Here is a 16,385-nt window from a genome sequence, read left to right as displayed (position 1 = left end):
CCACCGGTAGAGCAGAGGGGGCTTGAAAGTAAAGACTAACAGCTTTTCAAAAGGAAACATTAGCCAATTCCCACAGAGGTTTCTTTCTGAAGGAGTCAAGGTCTTACATGTTTTTTACAGTCTTTTCTAAGAATCATAAGCCTCATTTATGTTTAGACTTTGTTCACTCTAAATTCAAGTTTTCCAAACCTTTCTTAGCAAAACTACCAGTTTTATTTTGTTTTTAAGCATAAGCTGTATGCCAGTAAACTGCTGTGAGCAATTCAGAAAATAATTTCTAGGTCAGCCAAGTTCATAATATTTGAAAGGCAATCTCTCATTTGTGTGTTGTTACATAAATTAAAGCATTTCTGCCATGAGCCACTGAGAACTCTCTGCTCCCGCAGGAATCAGCAAGCAGGAAGGATGCCCAGAAACTCTTGAGATTAATTCTCTTGAGAGAGGCATATCTTTCTCAGATGGTCGTAGGAAGTTCTTTTTTGATTCCTTGTTTCCATCTGCCTCTTAAGTCCCTTTCATCAGAAAAGAGAATCACAGAATGGCTGAGGTTGGAAGGGACCTCTGGAGGTCATCACGTCCAATCCCCCTGCCCAAGCAGGGCCACCTGGAGCAACTACCCAGGACTGTGCCCAGACAGCTTTTGAATATCTCCAAGGATGGAGACTCCACAACCTCTCTGGGCAACCTGTGCCAGTGCTCAGTCATACTGACTGTAAAAACGTGTTTGCTGATGTTCAGAGCTGTTGCTCCTGTGCTTCAGTGTGTGCCCATTGCCTCTGGTCCTGATGAAAAGCCAATAATGAACAGCCCAACTCCTATATCATCGCTATGTGACGAACTGAACATGTAAAGTTTCAGCTTCCTTCTTATTATTTACAGATGTGACAAGATCAGCAAAGAAGTAAAAATTAACCAGCAACTCAGAAACACAAGTCTTGATAAAACATTAAAGCAAAAAAACAATCTTTTGGGTTTTTTTTCACTGGAAAATCCTAAATCAGCACTGAAGGTAAATGACTTGAGAGTCATTAAGAATGTGACTTCTTAGAGTATTTAATATTACAACTTAATGTTAATTTAAATATTTCTGTTGTAGGAAAGACAGGGATCCATTTCTGCAAAAGAACTGTCCTCTGGATGCGCCCATTCTGTGTGTAATAGTGGCAAATGCTTCACAGAGCACTACGGAACAATTATGAAGGAATACTTTTTTCCTAACCGGTTTACACTTTGAGGGTATATGCTCACAGTCCCAAATTCTGGGTTTCCTACTATTCAAATGGGTTGTTATTTTATTCATGCTATGTGAAGTTTCCAACCTACTGTCTTAAAAATTCATTATTTCAATTAAGACAAAAACAACTCCCCTCATTCATACAGCTGTGATTTCTGTTATTTGTCTCATATTTAAAATAAATAAACCCTCACTTTTTCCCATTCTCTCATTTGCATTTTGGAATTTCACTTCTGTTTCTGTGGTATTCAGCAGCAGAAATTAAAACTGAATTCACCCTCCCATTGTAGACCGAATCCAGACAATCTCTTTAATCTTTGTAATACAAAGACCACATGGTTCACACCTTTTTCCTCCCATCTACTTGTTATTATTTTTAAACCTCTTCATGGTTTCATGACATCTCCTGAAGTTCTTTAATTAAGCAAAAAACAAATGCAAACGAAAAATATAACCCTCTCCAAACACACCAGTGCCAAAGGAAACAAAAATGTGGTGAAATTACTGTGCCCATCATCATCAGTCCCTTCTGTAACCATCAGCAGCAGCTTTTCCTCTGAGCACCACACAAAAAATCTTTTCCATCAGGTGTCATAACCACTGTAACAACAATACTATAGATCTAATAAGAAGAGCACCTTTCATTCTTTATAAAGGAAGGTTTATAAATAAAGACACACGTCTTGACTAAAATGGTAAGGTATATTTAACTTTCTCTCTACAATCATCAAGTAGAAGATATTTAATCTTCAAAAAATATCTAAGGAAATTAATTGGTTCACATTATTGTAGCCTAGAATAATTTTACTAAAAAGGAAGAGCATACCTTTGTGATGTGTACTTCATCCTACAATTAATATCTTCCAGTTTAAGGAAGTAGAAACAGTAACACTCACAGAAAATCAAATTCATTACCTTGGCTAGCTCAATCTTTAACTCTTCTTTTTCTTCTTCCGAAATCATATTGGTGAAATCAACATCAGTGACCACATCTTCATCTGCTTCATGCAAAGACTGGGTTTCCAACAGGCCTTAAAATAAAGAATTAAAAGGTCAAGACAACCATTATCAATTATTTCAGCTATGATACTGACCTCCCCTAAAATCTAGAATGATATAATATTCACCCACTAGGAAAAAAAAAAAGAACAATAAAAAAACCTTTTCCTGCTAAAGGTCATTTGGATTCTGCTCCTCTCTGATTCTGAAAAGCTATTGGAAGTATCAGATGGTAATGTCTGCACAGAAGCAATTTAATATGTGAAAGCACCACTCATTCCCAGAAAGCAATCACCTTGGACCCCACTAGTCCCTGACGAGGCATCTCCTTGCTTCTAACAATATAGAAGAAAAAAAGGAAAAAAGAAAGATTTTTCTTCAAAATAAGAAAGCCTGTTAATGTGGATCACTGATGTGAATAGTGAATAGTCCATTGAGCAATATAGGAAGTATATTACTGAAAGAAATTTGCTTTAAAAGTACCTCTGATTGCAGCAATTTGAGAACCTTACAGATATACACAGTTTGCAGAAGCAAATGCCATACCTGCGGTTTGAATTTTCTAAATGTTAGAGACAAGCATGACCTGATCGCTCAATCTAAACCTGTGAAGGGTGAACGATTATACTGGACCTCCATTTACATTCTTCTGCTTGTCCAAGATCAGGATCAGTATGTGTGATAACCAAGATAAGCACATACATAAATGTTTGCGAGACCTGGGCCTGCCTGGTATAATATATACAGAGGAAACAAAATATAACCCATCTCCCAGTCATTCAGTAAAGAGAAGAATGATTGCTGGGGTTCCAGCCATTAATAGCCTCTCATTCTTCATTGTCTGCAAACAAAACAATGCAAAACATGAGATAACAGAAAACATTCTCGCTCCTTCAGAACTTGTTTTAAAGTTCTCAATCTGTTTCTGTTGTGGAAGAAAATTCTCTTCCAGGCTACATCTGGGACAACACTGTTCCCTGTATTTCAGTTCTTCAGTGGGGTAATCAGCTATCTCAGCTGACTCTTGACAAGAGCAAACTCTTGACATCTGTATACTGCTTAATACAGAAGAGAACAACTTCTTTCCCAGGTCCACAGAGGCCTGTATTCTCTGTTACATAGAGATTAGAATTTAACGTCGTTACGTTTTGGCAGTAGGGAGTAGAGGTTACAAGCAGCAAGTCTGGAGTATTCAACGACTTGAAATTGAGTACTTAATATTTTCATGCAGAACGCAAAACTCAGCCTTGTTAATTACAACCTCCCCTGAGTGGGAAGATAAAGAGCAGCAACACAGGTGCTGAACCCCTGCCTGGCACCATACGCAAGAATAGAGCATCACCCTTAAGCGCAAAACCTTTTACAAAACATGAAAGCATATAGAAGCATATATACCTTAGCTATCACCCAAAAAACAGCTTACCAAGAAAACCTAGATTGCAGAAGTCACAACAAAAGAAAAGCACATTTATTCAGTAGGAATACTCCCAAAACACCTTTATTAACACCCCTCCATCCCTAAACACAATTCTTGTTTGGTATTTGTTTGAGGATTAATAGTGTTGCTATGGGAATAAGGCTAAACTTGGTCCCCACGGTCTTGAAAGCAGTCTCTTTTTTTATGGATAGAGGAGCAGCAGTACAGGGCAGCTCTTGGAAACACCAGGAAGAATCTCAGGGGCAACAGGGTTAAGGCTGAAAACCCCTAAGGAAAGTCTTGGAGTAGATGTGAGTTGATGCAATCTTGGAGCAACTGACACTTGAGCTAAAAAGAAGGCAGATCTGTGCTCAAGGGATAGCATTAGTTTGGGATTAGCTAGCTAAAGAGGCCAGAATTGCTGGACAATGGTTAGATAGATGTGGAGGTCAATATGGGCCAAAATCACCAAAAATGACTGAGTAACACTTAACTAGACCCAATGGTCAGTCAAGTTCAAACTTCAAGATTGAACTGAAACTACAATCCATTCCAAAATAGCACATGCATGTCAATCTTCTGCATGATCCTCTGCAACCTCATCCACTGCCTGGACTTCACCTTCTGCTGCCATTCTACTTTGTTTAAGATAGCTTCACTGGTATCCTCTCACCAGCTATGACCACTTCAGTCCTGGGCCAGGTCTATCAGCACAGGTAGTATGCTTCACTTCTAGTGCTAGGTCATCTGAACTTCTCAATCTCTTTTCCCCACTTGAGCAACAGAAACTCATTTCTTGAATCTGACCTGAAAAGATCTCTTCACCAGTGTCTGGGGCTACCCTCGCAGACCATTTCTCTAATTTGCCTGTCTTAGTCTTCAGCTTAGGAAAGGGAGGAATAAAAAACTGAACACATTAGGAAGAAAACAGGCTTCCTGAGGCAGAAGAGATCTCAACTGTTTCCATCTATTGAGAACGTAAACATAGAACTCTGTCCCTGTGATTTATATCAGAGAATTTAGCATCCACAGTTTCACGCAATTGCACAGCAAAGTATGCAGGCAAGGTTCCCAAGACTTTGTTCTTCTTAGTCTTTGTTCTTTTAGTTTATGTGCCTGTCCCTATTTCTCCTCTAACAACCAGAGTCCTGTACTAGATTTCCAACAGAGTTAGAGGTCTCTTAAAACATGTTTATGAAAACAGTCAGTTGGTAGAGAAGATTTAAAGTGATTTCACAGACAGAGAGAATGCTAGATGAGCTCATCCTTATATGAGGTATTTGACAAACCAAACAGGGAAGAAGCATCATTCATAAAATCTGTTCTACAACACAGAAAAAAATGTCCAAGTTTGTACTTCTGAGCACCACAGCATCCATTCCACCAAAGCACACCTTCTGTGAGGTTCCTACAGCACCTTACCCAGGAAGAGTTCAGCACAGCCTCAGGAGGAACTAGAGTATTAACTTGATTCAAGGAAGTCAGCCAACCACAAGACACAAAACCATAGGAAATTAGGCTATCAACATTTTCCTGCTCATAAGACAACTTGTTAGTTTTGCAGTCTCCAAAGAGAACAGGAACCTGCAGCAAAATCCACACCAATATATATAAGAATTGGTAATGATTTTGGTAGTGAAACAGCTCCTATCGCTAGTATTGCTGACCCCAAAATATTCTCCCACCTTCTACTCTGTGCAGGAAGCACTGCCTCCTCTCAACCTTCCCTGTAGGGTCCTTTCAACTAGGCAGCCTGGGAAATACACCATTCAGACATTGGTTATAGATGCACCAAGTACAGAAGCATAATAGAATACAAGAGCTCAGTGGGAATGCTGACATGTCTTGAATTAACCACGTGAGTAATTCTTTAAGAATCAAGGAACAAGGTTGGATCCTATTTAGTGTGTTTAATCTAGCTACACATTTTGTTAAACACACCCAATCTAATAATCCATGAAAACACAGACAAGGATGAGTTGATTCAGCTAAATGGTTAGAGCTGAGTCCAAGAATCTAAGTATTTTCCTACACTATATGGAAGAGTGCCAGATTTAGGCATCTAAAAGCCAGAATTTTAAGATAACACTGCATTTTATACTTTATACTTTATACCATGTACATTCAATTCCAACAATTATGTACTTCACCCAGGAAAAAAGAAATCTGCACGTTAGCAAGGCAGACATTCATCTGTGTGCATGTACAGACATTCAGTTTATACATACAGTTGCTGCAGCTGAGCGCGTAACACAGCTCTTCTTGTTAAGTTTCATGCTTCTTCCTTTGGGGGTAGAAGGAACTTAACTGGTCCCAATTCACCTGGAATTAAATATATCTACATAGTATATATCTATATAGATAACTATATATCTATACATAGTCATAATGTATCTATAGTTACATAAATAATCTGTAAATTCTGACAGAAACTAAAATACAGATCAGATGTCCAAGGCAAATCTTTCCTGCAGCATTGGAATTTGATAGCTTTTACAGTGCACCTCGATTTCCATTTGCTGATCTCTAAGCAAAACCCATCTTTTCCTTTAAATTTAGGCTATCTTAAATAATAGTATTCAAATGATCATTAGCTGCTTATTAAAATAAGCTTGTTGGGAAGTTGCAAATCTAGTCAGGTAACATTTCAAGGCTCTGTTTTCCCAATAGCTTACTGAAAGTATGGGGAAGCTGTAAAATTAATTTAAGTCATTCTTTCTCCTAACTTACAGGATTAGGGAAAATATTTATTACTTACTAACTCTCAGTTAAGGCTCCTTCTGACAAAATATAGGGGGCATAAAATTTCAAAGTGAAACATTTCCCAATGCCTAAATTAATTTTCCATACGAAGTGACAAATAGATGCCTGGTCAGAATTATTACTGCCAAATTACCAACTGGTTTTATGTACAGGGAGCTAAAGCAGTTTTACTTGCATGCTCACAAAAGCAAAGACACTAAAAGAACCTACTCCCCTAGGGTTCCTAGCCCTGATTATTAAATTTAACTGACTTCACTGCACTGAGACTCACAGTAATTCTAGAACTGCAAGATATCTGATACTCCCCAGACCAATACATAATGATGTTTTAATCCTGCTAAATTAAAGTCAAGTTCTACGTAGTGAATGGCATTGCTAAAGCAGCAACAATAAGCAGAGAGGTTACAATTAGGACATTGTTATATTTGAAATGGAGCACAATATAGGTCAGCATCCATCAGCTCAAACTCAGACTACAGTTGCATTAGTACAAACTTGTTCTCTGCTAGTTAGCCATGCCAAGTTACACAGCTTATCAGCTCATGCATGCTGATAACATAACATAACATAACATAACATAACATAACATAACATAACATAACATAACATAACATAACAAACATACTGCTCTGGAGCCTTGAGCTAGGACCTCTGCTTTGGATGTATACCAGTTGCTCAGAGCTTGTGGGTATCTCTGCACTGTGCTACGCTGCAAAGACAGCAGAACATTTCTTGCAGTCACTGCTTTCTCTCTCTAGATACTGTCATCTCACACTTACAACTAGAGTCTCCAGACCGAGGGGAGTACTGTGAGTCCCTGACAATGACATAGCCATGCTTTAAGGGCTTTAAGGTTTCCAAGGAGCAGCCTAGCACCCTCCAGCGCACTTTAAGGAATGTCATATAAGCCCACCCATAAGTACCGCTCTCATATGATCACAAAATCCTAGGCAGGCCTTTTCCTCTCCTGCCCAGCTACGTAACCTGACAACACACAGCTAGTTGGTCTGGGAAAGACAGTATTTTTGTCTAAAGATGCATAGGTATTAGCTATGAGCCATGGAAGGTTTGGTCACTTTGGGAAGGGAGTTGTACAAGTAGCTGAGATGCTTTCAAGATTAATATAAAATCTTGATGGATATTTGGTAGCAGAAGAAAGAAAAAAAAAAAAAGAAAAAAAAAAAAAGGTCAGTCTGAGGTTCCCAATGCTCCTTCTTTTCCTGACTAGTATGTATGTGCTTCTTCATGGAGAAGTCACGTTCAAGCTGCATTCCCTGCTCCCCTTCCCCACTCTTCCCAGAAACACTGAAGATCATGCCTAGTTTCTAGCTGTGGTCAAAACTGGAAAAACTGAAATTCTGATGGTTATGAAAATTGTTCAGATGCACAGCTGCTATGATTTCAGAATTATACCAATATGCAGGTGTGGAATCAGGAATTAACTTTACACCCATTTAGAACAGTAATTTAGTTACCGGGTGGGTGAATAGCTTCTGCTTCACTTTGTAGCATAGGTATTCAAACCTCCCAGAATCCAATAGATTACCAGCCATCACAAGAACCCATTGCATTGGTGATGTCCTGTATCTCCTATGTCCTTTACTAACAGCACAATATTTTAGGCATTGACCTCCACATATTCGTCTAAAGTAGATGTTTTTCAAGTTTCATTCAAGCAGGCCACTAAGAAATAGGACATGAGGATAGAGCCCACACACCACCACTTATCAGCATCTATTTTCTTCTCCTCCTCCATCTTGTCCAGATTAACTTAATCCTGGTTCTCCTGAATTCAATTTCATTTGCTGTGCCTGGTGCTCAGCAATTCTCTTCCACAGAAAAATCACACAAGAGGCATCAATGGAGCAGAAGCCATCTTAGAAACTATGCCATGAACTTCCCACCCCTCATACTCCATGGTCAGCTGAAGAGTCCTCATTGCCTATTCCCTTCTCTCCACTTCTTCCAGTTGCAATCAAGCTCAATCCAGAAGCTCAATCGAGGCGTAGCTCTGGGATGCACCATCACAGGACTCTGCCCAGAGACAGATGCAAGACCCAGCCCACCTCCCTCATTATCTCTTCCAGACAGCCCCTCTTCTTGTGGCCTAAAATGGCTGGGGAAAAGATCTGAAGGTCCCTATGGTCTCATACAATCTTATATTCCTACAACAAATTACACTAAGAATATACTCATGTGTAACTCATTTATCCTCCACAAACAGGCAGACTAGTGATTGTCCAGAAAAAAAAAAAACCCTCATAAAGTATGGGAAAGCATACAGTAGGTATAAATCAGTGCAAAGAGCTGTTTGGCTTTTACTTTAAAGAAAGTTTTAGTACTTACTGTCACATATAATTAGATAAAATATGCAGGAAATACGAAAAGTATAGGATTATCAGTAACTAGGAACTGCAAGTCATACAGAAGGATGCAACTCAAAACAATTGAGTGAACAACTCTTTGTATTAGGATATTTATACAGAAAAAGTAGGGGGTGGATAATTGGGGGAACACATTTAATGTGATCTTCTGAAAGATTCATGCGACAAGATAATACAAGAACTGTGCAAGGGGTTACAGCATGCTGAAACGCTTCACAGGCATTTTGAGTTTTGTCCCAAAGTTTATGGTAGTTGTGGCTGAGACTAGTAACTAGTTTTACAGTCTGCTGTTAAATCTGTTTTAATGCAAGAAACTGTTTCAGCATTGATCTGTACCTGTCCATATGTCTACTACTAGAATTGTAGGGATGACAACTAAATAAGCCACCCAGAAACTACAGGATCTGTAACTATTCCACAAAATTCAAATTAACCAAAGAATACAATGATAAAATCCAAGACAGACTCATTCAGGTATCTGAAGATTAACTGGATGAAGGTGTTTTAATCAGTGCTTTTTATGTATTTTCTTCATATTCATCTCAGGCTCATGTTCTACAGTGTTACGTATCAGGCTAATTTTTGTATGTTGACCTTGTTAAAAAACAAAACAAAACAAAACAAAAAAAAGAAAAAAACCCACACTATTGGCAGCGATGTCTGTTGAATTAGCCATAATGACAGGAAAATTAAAGGTAAGAACACCAAATTTCTGCTTGTGTACATTCTCTGACATTCATTTCAGGGAAATACATAGATGATCCTTTATTCTAACAAAACAGTTAAGAATTGAAGCCCTTTTACTGCTCTAATTTTTTGTTTCTCAACCACTTAAAAATAGCATACCTCCCTTGTTATCTAATATTCATAACAATCAGTGAGAAAACACCTAATTGTATAACCCTTCTAGTAAACAAAATAAGATGTTACAGCTTCTTTTGCCATGTCGTCGTATTGTAGCTAACAACATAGCAAGCTATGCAGAACAGTTTCTTATTTAAAATTGGAAAACACTTGTTTACAAATTTAAATTGCAATTAAGTCTTCAAAGGGATGAAATGGTAAGTAGAACAAAGAAACTGTCCAGACATTGCATTAGTGTCTTTGATCTTCTTTATAATGTAGTCTTAATGCCAGATATAGAGATTAAGGGGGGAACAAAGGGGACTAGAAGCGTGTACAGTAAATAACTAAATTGATCAGAAAAACTATTAAAAATCGCAAGGATTTCCAGTACCATTTTTTCCAACTCTGAAGTTATTAGGGGAGGTTCCACCTAGAAAACAAACTGCTTGAAGGAAGACCTTCCCTTCTGTGTTTGGTTCTAACTGTGGACAAGTCTAAACTTCTTGAGCCTAGAAATTACCATACACCCTGCCTTTCTCCTAGAGGACTTAGAACAGAAAGGAGGTTGATTCTGAAGCTATGATTGGAAAATAAAACTAGAGGCTTGGTTCATCTTGGTTCAGAGAAGGAAGAACTCTAGACATACAGGTCATGTAGATCAAAAGTGTAAATATTAAACAAAATTGTAGATTCTACTTCCTGTGACCATGGGGGCTCAATCTTCCTTCTCCTCTGAGTATGCTCTCTCAGAGGAGAGATATGGATGGGCAAGTGTCTTCACATATCCTCTCTCCACTGGGCTTTGGGTCGGGGGTGGTGTCAAGGAGAGGGAGGGAGTACAGCTTTTGGGTGTTCAAGAGCATAGGACGTAGTCTACCATCTCAGAATAAGTGTTCCCAGTCGTGCTGGAGCAGCTCATTACAGACCTTACTAAGGCTTTCCATTCCACCTCTTAACCCCTGCAAAACCAGGCATTAATGAATCTATCCGTAGCCATGAGAAACCTGTTTGGCAGGTTTCCAAACAAAGGAACACTTTTATTTGAAGATCCTGGATCAACAGCCAGTCGCAGTGTGCTAATTCTTTTCTTTGTTTCAGTACAATAAAAAGAAATTAATCATACATTGAGGATCTCTCTATGTTATTTTTCCCCCAGAAGCCATTGACACAGCTGCCAATCTATGCCAGTGAAGAAAGACTATCTACACACAAATAACTGGCAGAAAACTGACTCCACAGCTTGACTACTGCACTGAGAAGCCATGCACATTGGTAAGGAGTTTGATAATCATCCCAAAGACAGAAGTGCAATGGATAAAAGTGAGAATGGCAATGATGGTAAAAAATATATATCACTTACTGAAAGTAGGTACCAAGCTTCAACCTGAGAACTGATCTTCCAAACAAAATAATTATCTGAGATGTCCAGAAGTGCTCGGTAGGCATGATCTTATGAATTGTATCCAATAGCTAGCTCTCTTTGTATAAAATAATAAGCCTGCCTGCCTGGGGAAGACAAGGGCAACATTGCTTTCTAAGCTGTAGCTATGGAAATACATTTCACAACAATTGCTTTGTAACAGTTTAAAGACAGCAGATGCTTCTTTCTATTATGTCAATACTGAAAGTAATGACAGTATTGTACCACTTACTGTGCTTTCTATTGATCATTCTGCAGAACTTTCTGTGAGGTCAAGGGTAAGAAAAAGATGCCACAAGTGGAAGGGTTATCATCTCTTTTTCTTTAGGCAGAACAGAGAAAAAAGAAAAGAAGATGAAGTCACGATGGAATAATAGGGAATGAGAAAGTGGATGACACTGAGTCACAAAAGAGACTTGTTCTCTACAAATAAGGTACTCCAGAAACTGTAAGAGACTGCGTAAAACAAATGAAGGAATAAAGCATGTATAATCAGACTAGAGAAAAAGCAATGTAGGGGAAGATAAGAGCTATGACATGGAAATGCTGGCAGTCAGAGGTGGAAGTTGTCAGTCAAATTTCTTAAACCCACCCTTCCACACTAAAAATACACGAAGGTACATTTTTCTAATCTCAGAATAGACAGGCACCTTGGGTTCCATCCTCAGCTGGTAGAAGTGACTGCGATCCCATCAATTGTATAATTAAGCTCACACATCTGCTTCACTGAATCAAAATCACAGAAACTTAATGGCAGGATTTAATAACCTTTCTCTCCTAAGAAAGGATCAGTTTATTGTACTTTTCTAAAGCCAAGTGCAAAAAAAATCACTAAATAGCAATCTAACTGCAGTATGGTTAAACTCACAAGCCTCCTCAATTAACTTCCAACAAAGTATCTGTGCTGCAAGAAATGATAAAATTATATTTTTTCATCAAAAAATACATTCTTCAAGTAGCTATAATTTGTATCCTTTAGATCACAAAACACATAAGTGACAAGATCTTTATAAGTCTAATTTAAAAATTAGCAAAATCTTGCTGCAGCCAGAGGTTGCTTTGCTTTCCCCACAGCCCCATCCAACTATCTCAACATGTAAGGCTGATGTGTCACTTTTGATCCTGTAAACTTACTAGGGAAAATACACAGGAAACAATTATAACTGGGGACATGACAGATTCTTTATTCTCTTCAGGCTCAAATTCATTATTCCCATTGCTTTAATACAGAATAAATGTCTCAGCATTGTTACACATAGTAAAATACACATTTAGGAATGCTGAGAGAGCAGGGACAAATTATCCTCCCCTACATCTACTCAATCTCTCACACTGGGAGAGTAAAGATTACAGTTTTTAAGGACCAGGACTGTCTTTTTGCATACTGCTTGGCACAAAAGGTTCATGATCTGTGACTAAGCTTTGTAGGCAGCATCAAAATTATAAATTAACAACAATAAATCACTCGCTAAGTTGGGATAAAGGCACAGTTCCTGTCCCCAGGGTTTTTCTTAAATGTTTATGTCAGACTATGTAAGAGCTCACGGCCACCAAGAAGAGGCAGTGAATCAACACGCTCCTCAGAGCAGGCATGTCTTGTGTCTCCCCCCCCCAATTTTTAAGCACCACCTGCTTCAGCTTGCAATACCCTTTAACCCCTTCATAATTAAGACTAGCTACTTTGCACCAGTGCACTTTTGCCTTCCTAAGGCGGGTTATCTGACAGTCTAGACCTCCTCCAGGCTTCCCTAAACGAACTTGACCTACTCTTGGATGCATCTACCTGCACACAATTGCATTCTCATTTAAAACCAATAAAAACAAAGCTTGTTTATATGAATATTATTTGAAAACAATCCATTTTACCAAAGACAAAGGCCATGTATTCCCTCGCACAGGCCCTTTGTTTAAGGTAAAACAAATTTTTATTTGTTAAAACACATACTCCAAATATATTGAAAAGCAGCTCTAATTTGTGCCACCTTGCCTTGCAGCTAGGCAGCCATTGCTGCAGCAGGTTGCTCTGATAAACCTGGAATTTGGAGTTTGTGTGACACTAATTCTCTGGACGCAGGCCACACAAAATACTTCTCAATCAGAATAGCACCATCTCGCCGGGCCTGTTCAACTCAACGTTTCATTTGTTTTTCCTCCAGTTTTTTTTGCCAGCACCTTGAACTGTGAAATGAGGTATTTATTATTCTGCTCTTAATGTTAAGCTCCACGTTAAGGCCTGCAGAGTATTTGGCATCATTAATTTTGTGGCTTTGCCCACTCAGAGTTTTGTAGTATGCCGTAACAAAGAAATGTGTGTGCTGTGGGTGGAGACATCTGGGGTTTAGGGCCCTGGATATCCATGAAGTTCCCATAGAAACAGGTTTCTTGGCCTTTCCTTCTGTTGGGTAGGGTTTGAGGACAGGAGGCATGCCTCTGCAGTTGGCCTGAGTGACACAAATGACCGTCTCGCGGGAGGGCTGGCTATTTATCAGAGCAGGAGACAGACTGGCACTTCCAGCCACACTGTACTGTCTCAGTCTTTGAGGTCCCTGATTTACCCTCAAATACCAGCCGTCACAGACAGAGTCTGTTTTTTCCTCCTTGAAGATCAACAGGGAAGAGAAGCCCTGAACCACAGAGGGTGAGCTTCTCTGACAGCTGCTCTGGCTACAGGTAATGGCGGGCCAATGGTAAGAGAAGGAAGGGGTTTAGGCACGTGGGACGAGTTGCTACCCCCTCGAGGTTGCATTAGACCACACTCATTAGTAAGAACATCACTCAAACCCTACTCCATGCAGATCACCCAGTCTGTTGTCATGCCTATTGTAACTTCAGTACCTTAAGAAGGTCTAGAAAGAGAGCACAAGACAGTCATTGTCTTCTCTTCGCTCTTCTACTACCTTACGTAAGAAGATTTTTCTGAGGATGTTGTTGCAGGATGGACATAACAAAACATACTTTTCCGAAATAAACTAGTATTCCAATGCTTGCATCTCTGCTAGTAACTTCCATTCACATCTTCATCCCTATTCAACTTAATTGCTAAAATCTTATTCTCTCTCACCCTTCCCCTGTCCCTGATTCCCACGCGCAGCACGTAACTATGACCGGAACAGTGCTGCTCCCCTTTCAGGACGTGTTCATGCTCCGTATTTCTGTGCAGACCTTGGACACAACTGAGCAGCCTTCTGATTCTGGATCTAGGTCTAAATCTAGTTCCCATCTTTGAACTTCTCTTGAATGGGTACAAACTATTATCACTACATAATCTTCTTTATTCCTTGTGTTTAGTGCAGACTTCATCTATATCGCTTATTATTTTTTGAAGCAATTTAAAACCACAAGGGGAGACATATTTTTTCCTCTACTTGTAGTATTTCACTTTCAGTTTCCTGACAATATCTGTTATTTAACTCTGCAAAGACCTTATTTAAATCTTCAAAACCACATTGTGATTCAGTTTACATGAATGACATTATTCAGCAGTCTTTTTTTTTTTTTTTTAAATCAGGCAGGCTATTCAAGTAATCGTTCCTTCTTCACCATCATCTTTCCTTTGCTATCAAAGCTTCTGCACCACCTGACCCACAACACAACTGAAGGATTTACTCTGGCAAGACCACATGGCTTCATGGGTTCTTCAGTATTCTCATATGCACATAACAGTGTACAGCACTAGTTAGATAGCTTAATTACACAGCAAACATCATTCTCTCTGATTATGACTTTGATTCCTTCCTCCCACAATAATAAGTTAATAGCTGCCATCTGCCTATTAGAATACTTTGAGCAGAAGATAATCTTCTGTTCCTGGCATAATTGCGCCTCTAACTCTGTAATGTACATACATTTTATTTGTCTCTAAAGAAAATCTGGTTGTGTTTAAATACAACTATCTCTGATCACTTTTTAATAAACACTAAGCATGCACCAACCCAGCAGAGAAAGAACATAAAGAATTTGAGGCCTTCAGAAGATATTCTAACTAAACACATTCACTCTGCATCACCCTCTAAAAAATCTGTCAGCATTTCCTAGAGTGACCTATCTGTGATCTACTCAGTAGAGTTAAGAACATTTCAATTAAAGTGTGAAACATAGAAAGAGGAATTGGATAAGCACCTAAAATCATCAGCATGGAAAGTTATTACTAAATCCACCTAAAGCACAATGAAAACAATTATTTGAGGGAAACTATGCAAAAGTATTTAAAAACTTTAAGATGGTTATGAGCAACCATTTTGCGACCACAAACCTGCACCACCTCAGTTCCACCCAGGTGGCAAGGCAATTTCCTGGTGAGGAAACTGGTGAAAAGAGAACACCTGAACAAAGAGGTGAACACAGAGAAACCTAACTCTTTACTGAAGAAGCAAACATGGAACGCATCAGCTCCCTTCAGCCACCATTTATAAATATTTACAGAATATAAATCATACAGCCTTTTAAATCCATACTGTACATAGTTTTTAATCGTGCTTTCCATACTTTACTTACAATTTATAAATTAGTAAATTTAATTATTAGGCAATTATTAAATACAACTTTAAAGTGTGGCACAGGTACTAAAGAGAGAGAACTTATGTATTTGGATGGCTAAAGAGGAAGGGTGTTTCACAAGTTAAAGGAAAACCCAGACAGAAATCAGACTGTACAAATGGAAAGAAAAAAAAACAGAAAGAATGGTTGTCAAAAGAGGAAGAAATAGCTTGGACAGGATCTGGTCCATTGGGGCCTGGGAAAGCAAACAACTACTTCACTGATCAGCAAACAAAAGTAGCCCTTTCAGCAAGAAAGCACATGAAAATAAACTGCACTGCCTGCTACAAAAACATTTTGTGTGAACACTTTTTACTGGGAAAACCAAAACCATACCTATAGACACTTCATGCTTGCATGAATATCAAAAATGTTTTCAGAGCGTAATTTTATATCTTTCTTTGCCAAAAGCACCACTAGAGTCCTAGTTCCTGTGTTATACTAAATGCTGAATCTTGAGTTTGCATTCTGAGGAATCTGTTGTTGTTAAAAGTACTTTAAATTCTATTATCTTACAAAAACATTGAAAGTCTAATTTTGCCTTTAGAACAGAAAAGCTGAAAAGTGACTGCCTTCCATTACACATTTCAAGTTCTTTCATTACTTTAAAACACTTTACTGACTAGGTTCTTGCATGCTAAGGTAAATTAGTGGTGATAGCAGGACAACTTTACAAAAACCAAACTCCAGAAGACCAACAAAAAAACCCAGAAGAAAGCATTTTTCCTCACAGCCCTCCTTGCTTCAGAACAAACTGACTGCTCAAGGCATAGCGTTACCTGCTCT

At 38.7% G+C, this 16,385-nt stretch overlaps 1 protein-coding gene across 5 annotated transcripts in view; it reads right to left on the bottom strand.

Moving 5' to 3' along the window:
• Window positions 1–16,385, bottom strand: part of TPD52L1 (TPD52 like 1) — a 65,952-nt gene that overhangs the window by 42,603 nt on the left and 6,964 nt on the right. For 4 of the 5 annotated variants that reach the window (XM_075145767.1, XM_075145772.1, XM_075145769.1 and 1 more), the window contains exon 2: window positions 2,150–2,265. In XM_075145767.1, the coding sequence (XP_075001868.1) occupies window positions 2,150–2,265 (116 nt within the window). Of the gene's footprint in view, window positions 1–2,149; window positions 2,266–5,878; window positions 5,967–16,385 lie in introns of those variants that run through there. The other variant, XM_075145771.1, reaches the window with a different exon arrangement.

Source organism: Calonectris borealis, chromosome 3, assembly GCF_964195595.1.
Source record: "Calonectris borealis chromosome 3, bCalBor7.hap1.2, whole genome shotgun sequence".
Classification (NCBI taxonomy): domain Eukaryota; kingdom Metazoa; phylum Chordata; class Aves; order Procellariiformes; family Procellariidae; genus Calonectris; species Calonectris borealis.
The sequence above is the reverse complement of the archived record's forward strand: the minus strand, read 5'-3'. Positions and strand labels throughout refer to the sequence as shown.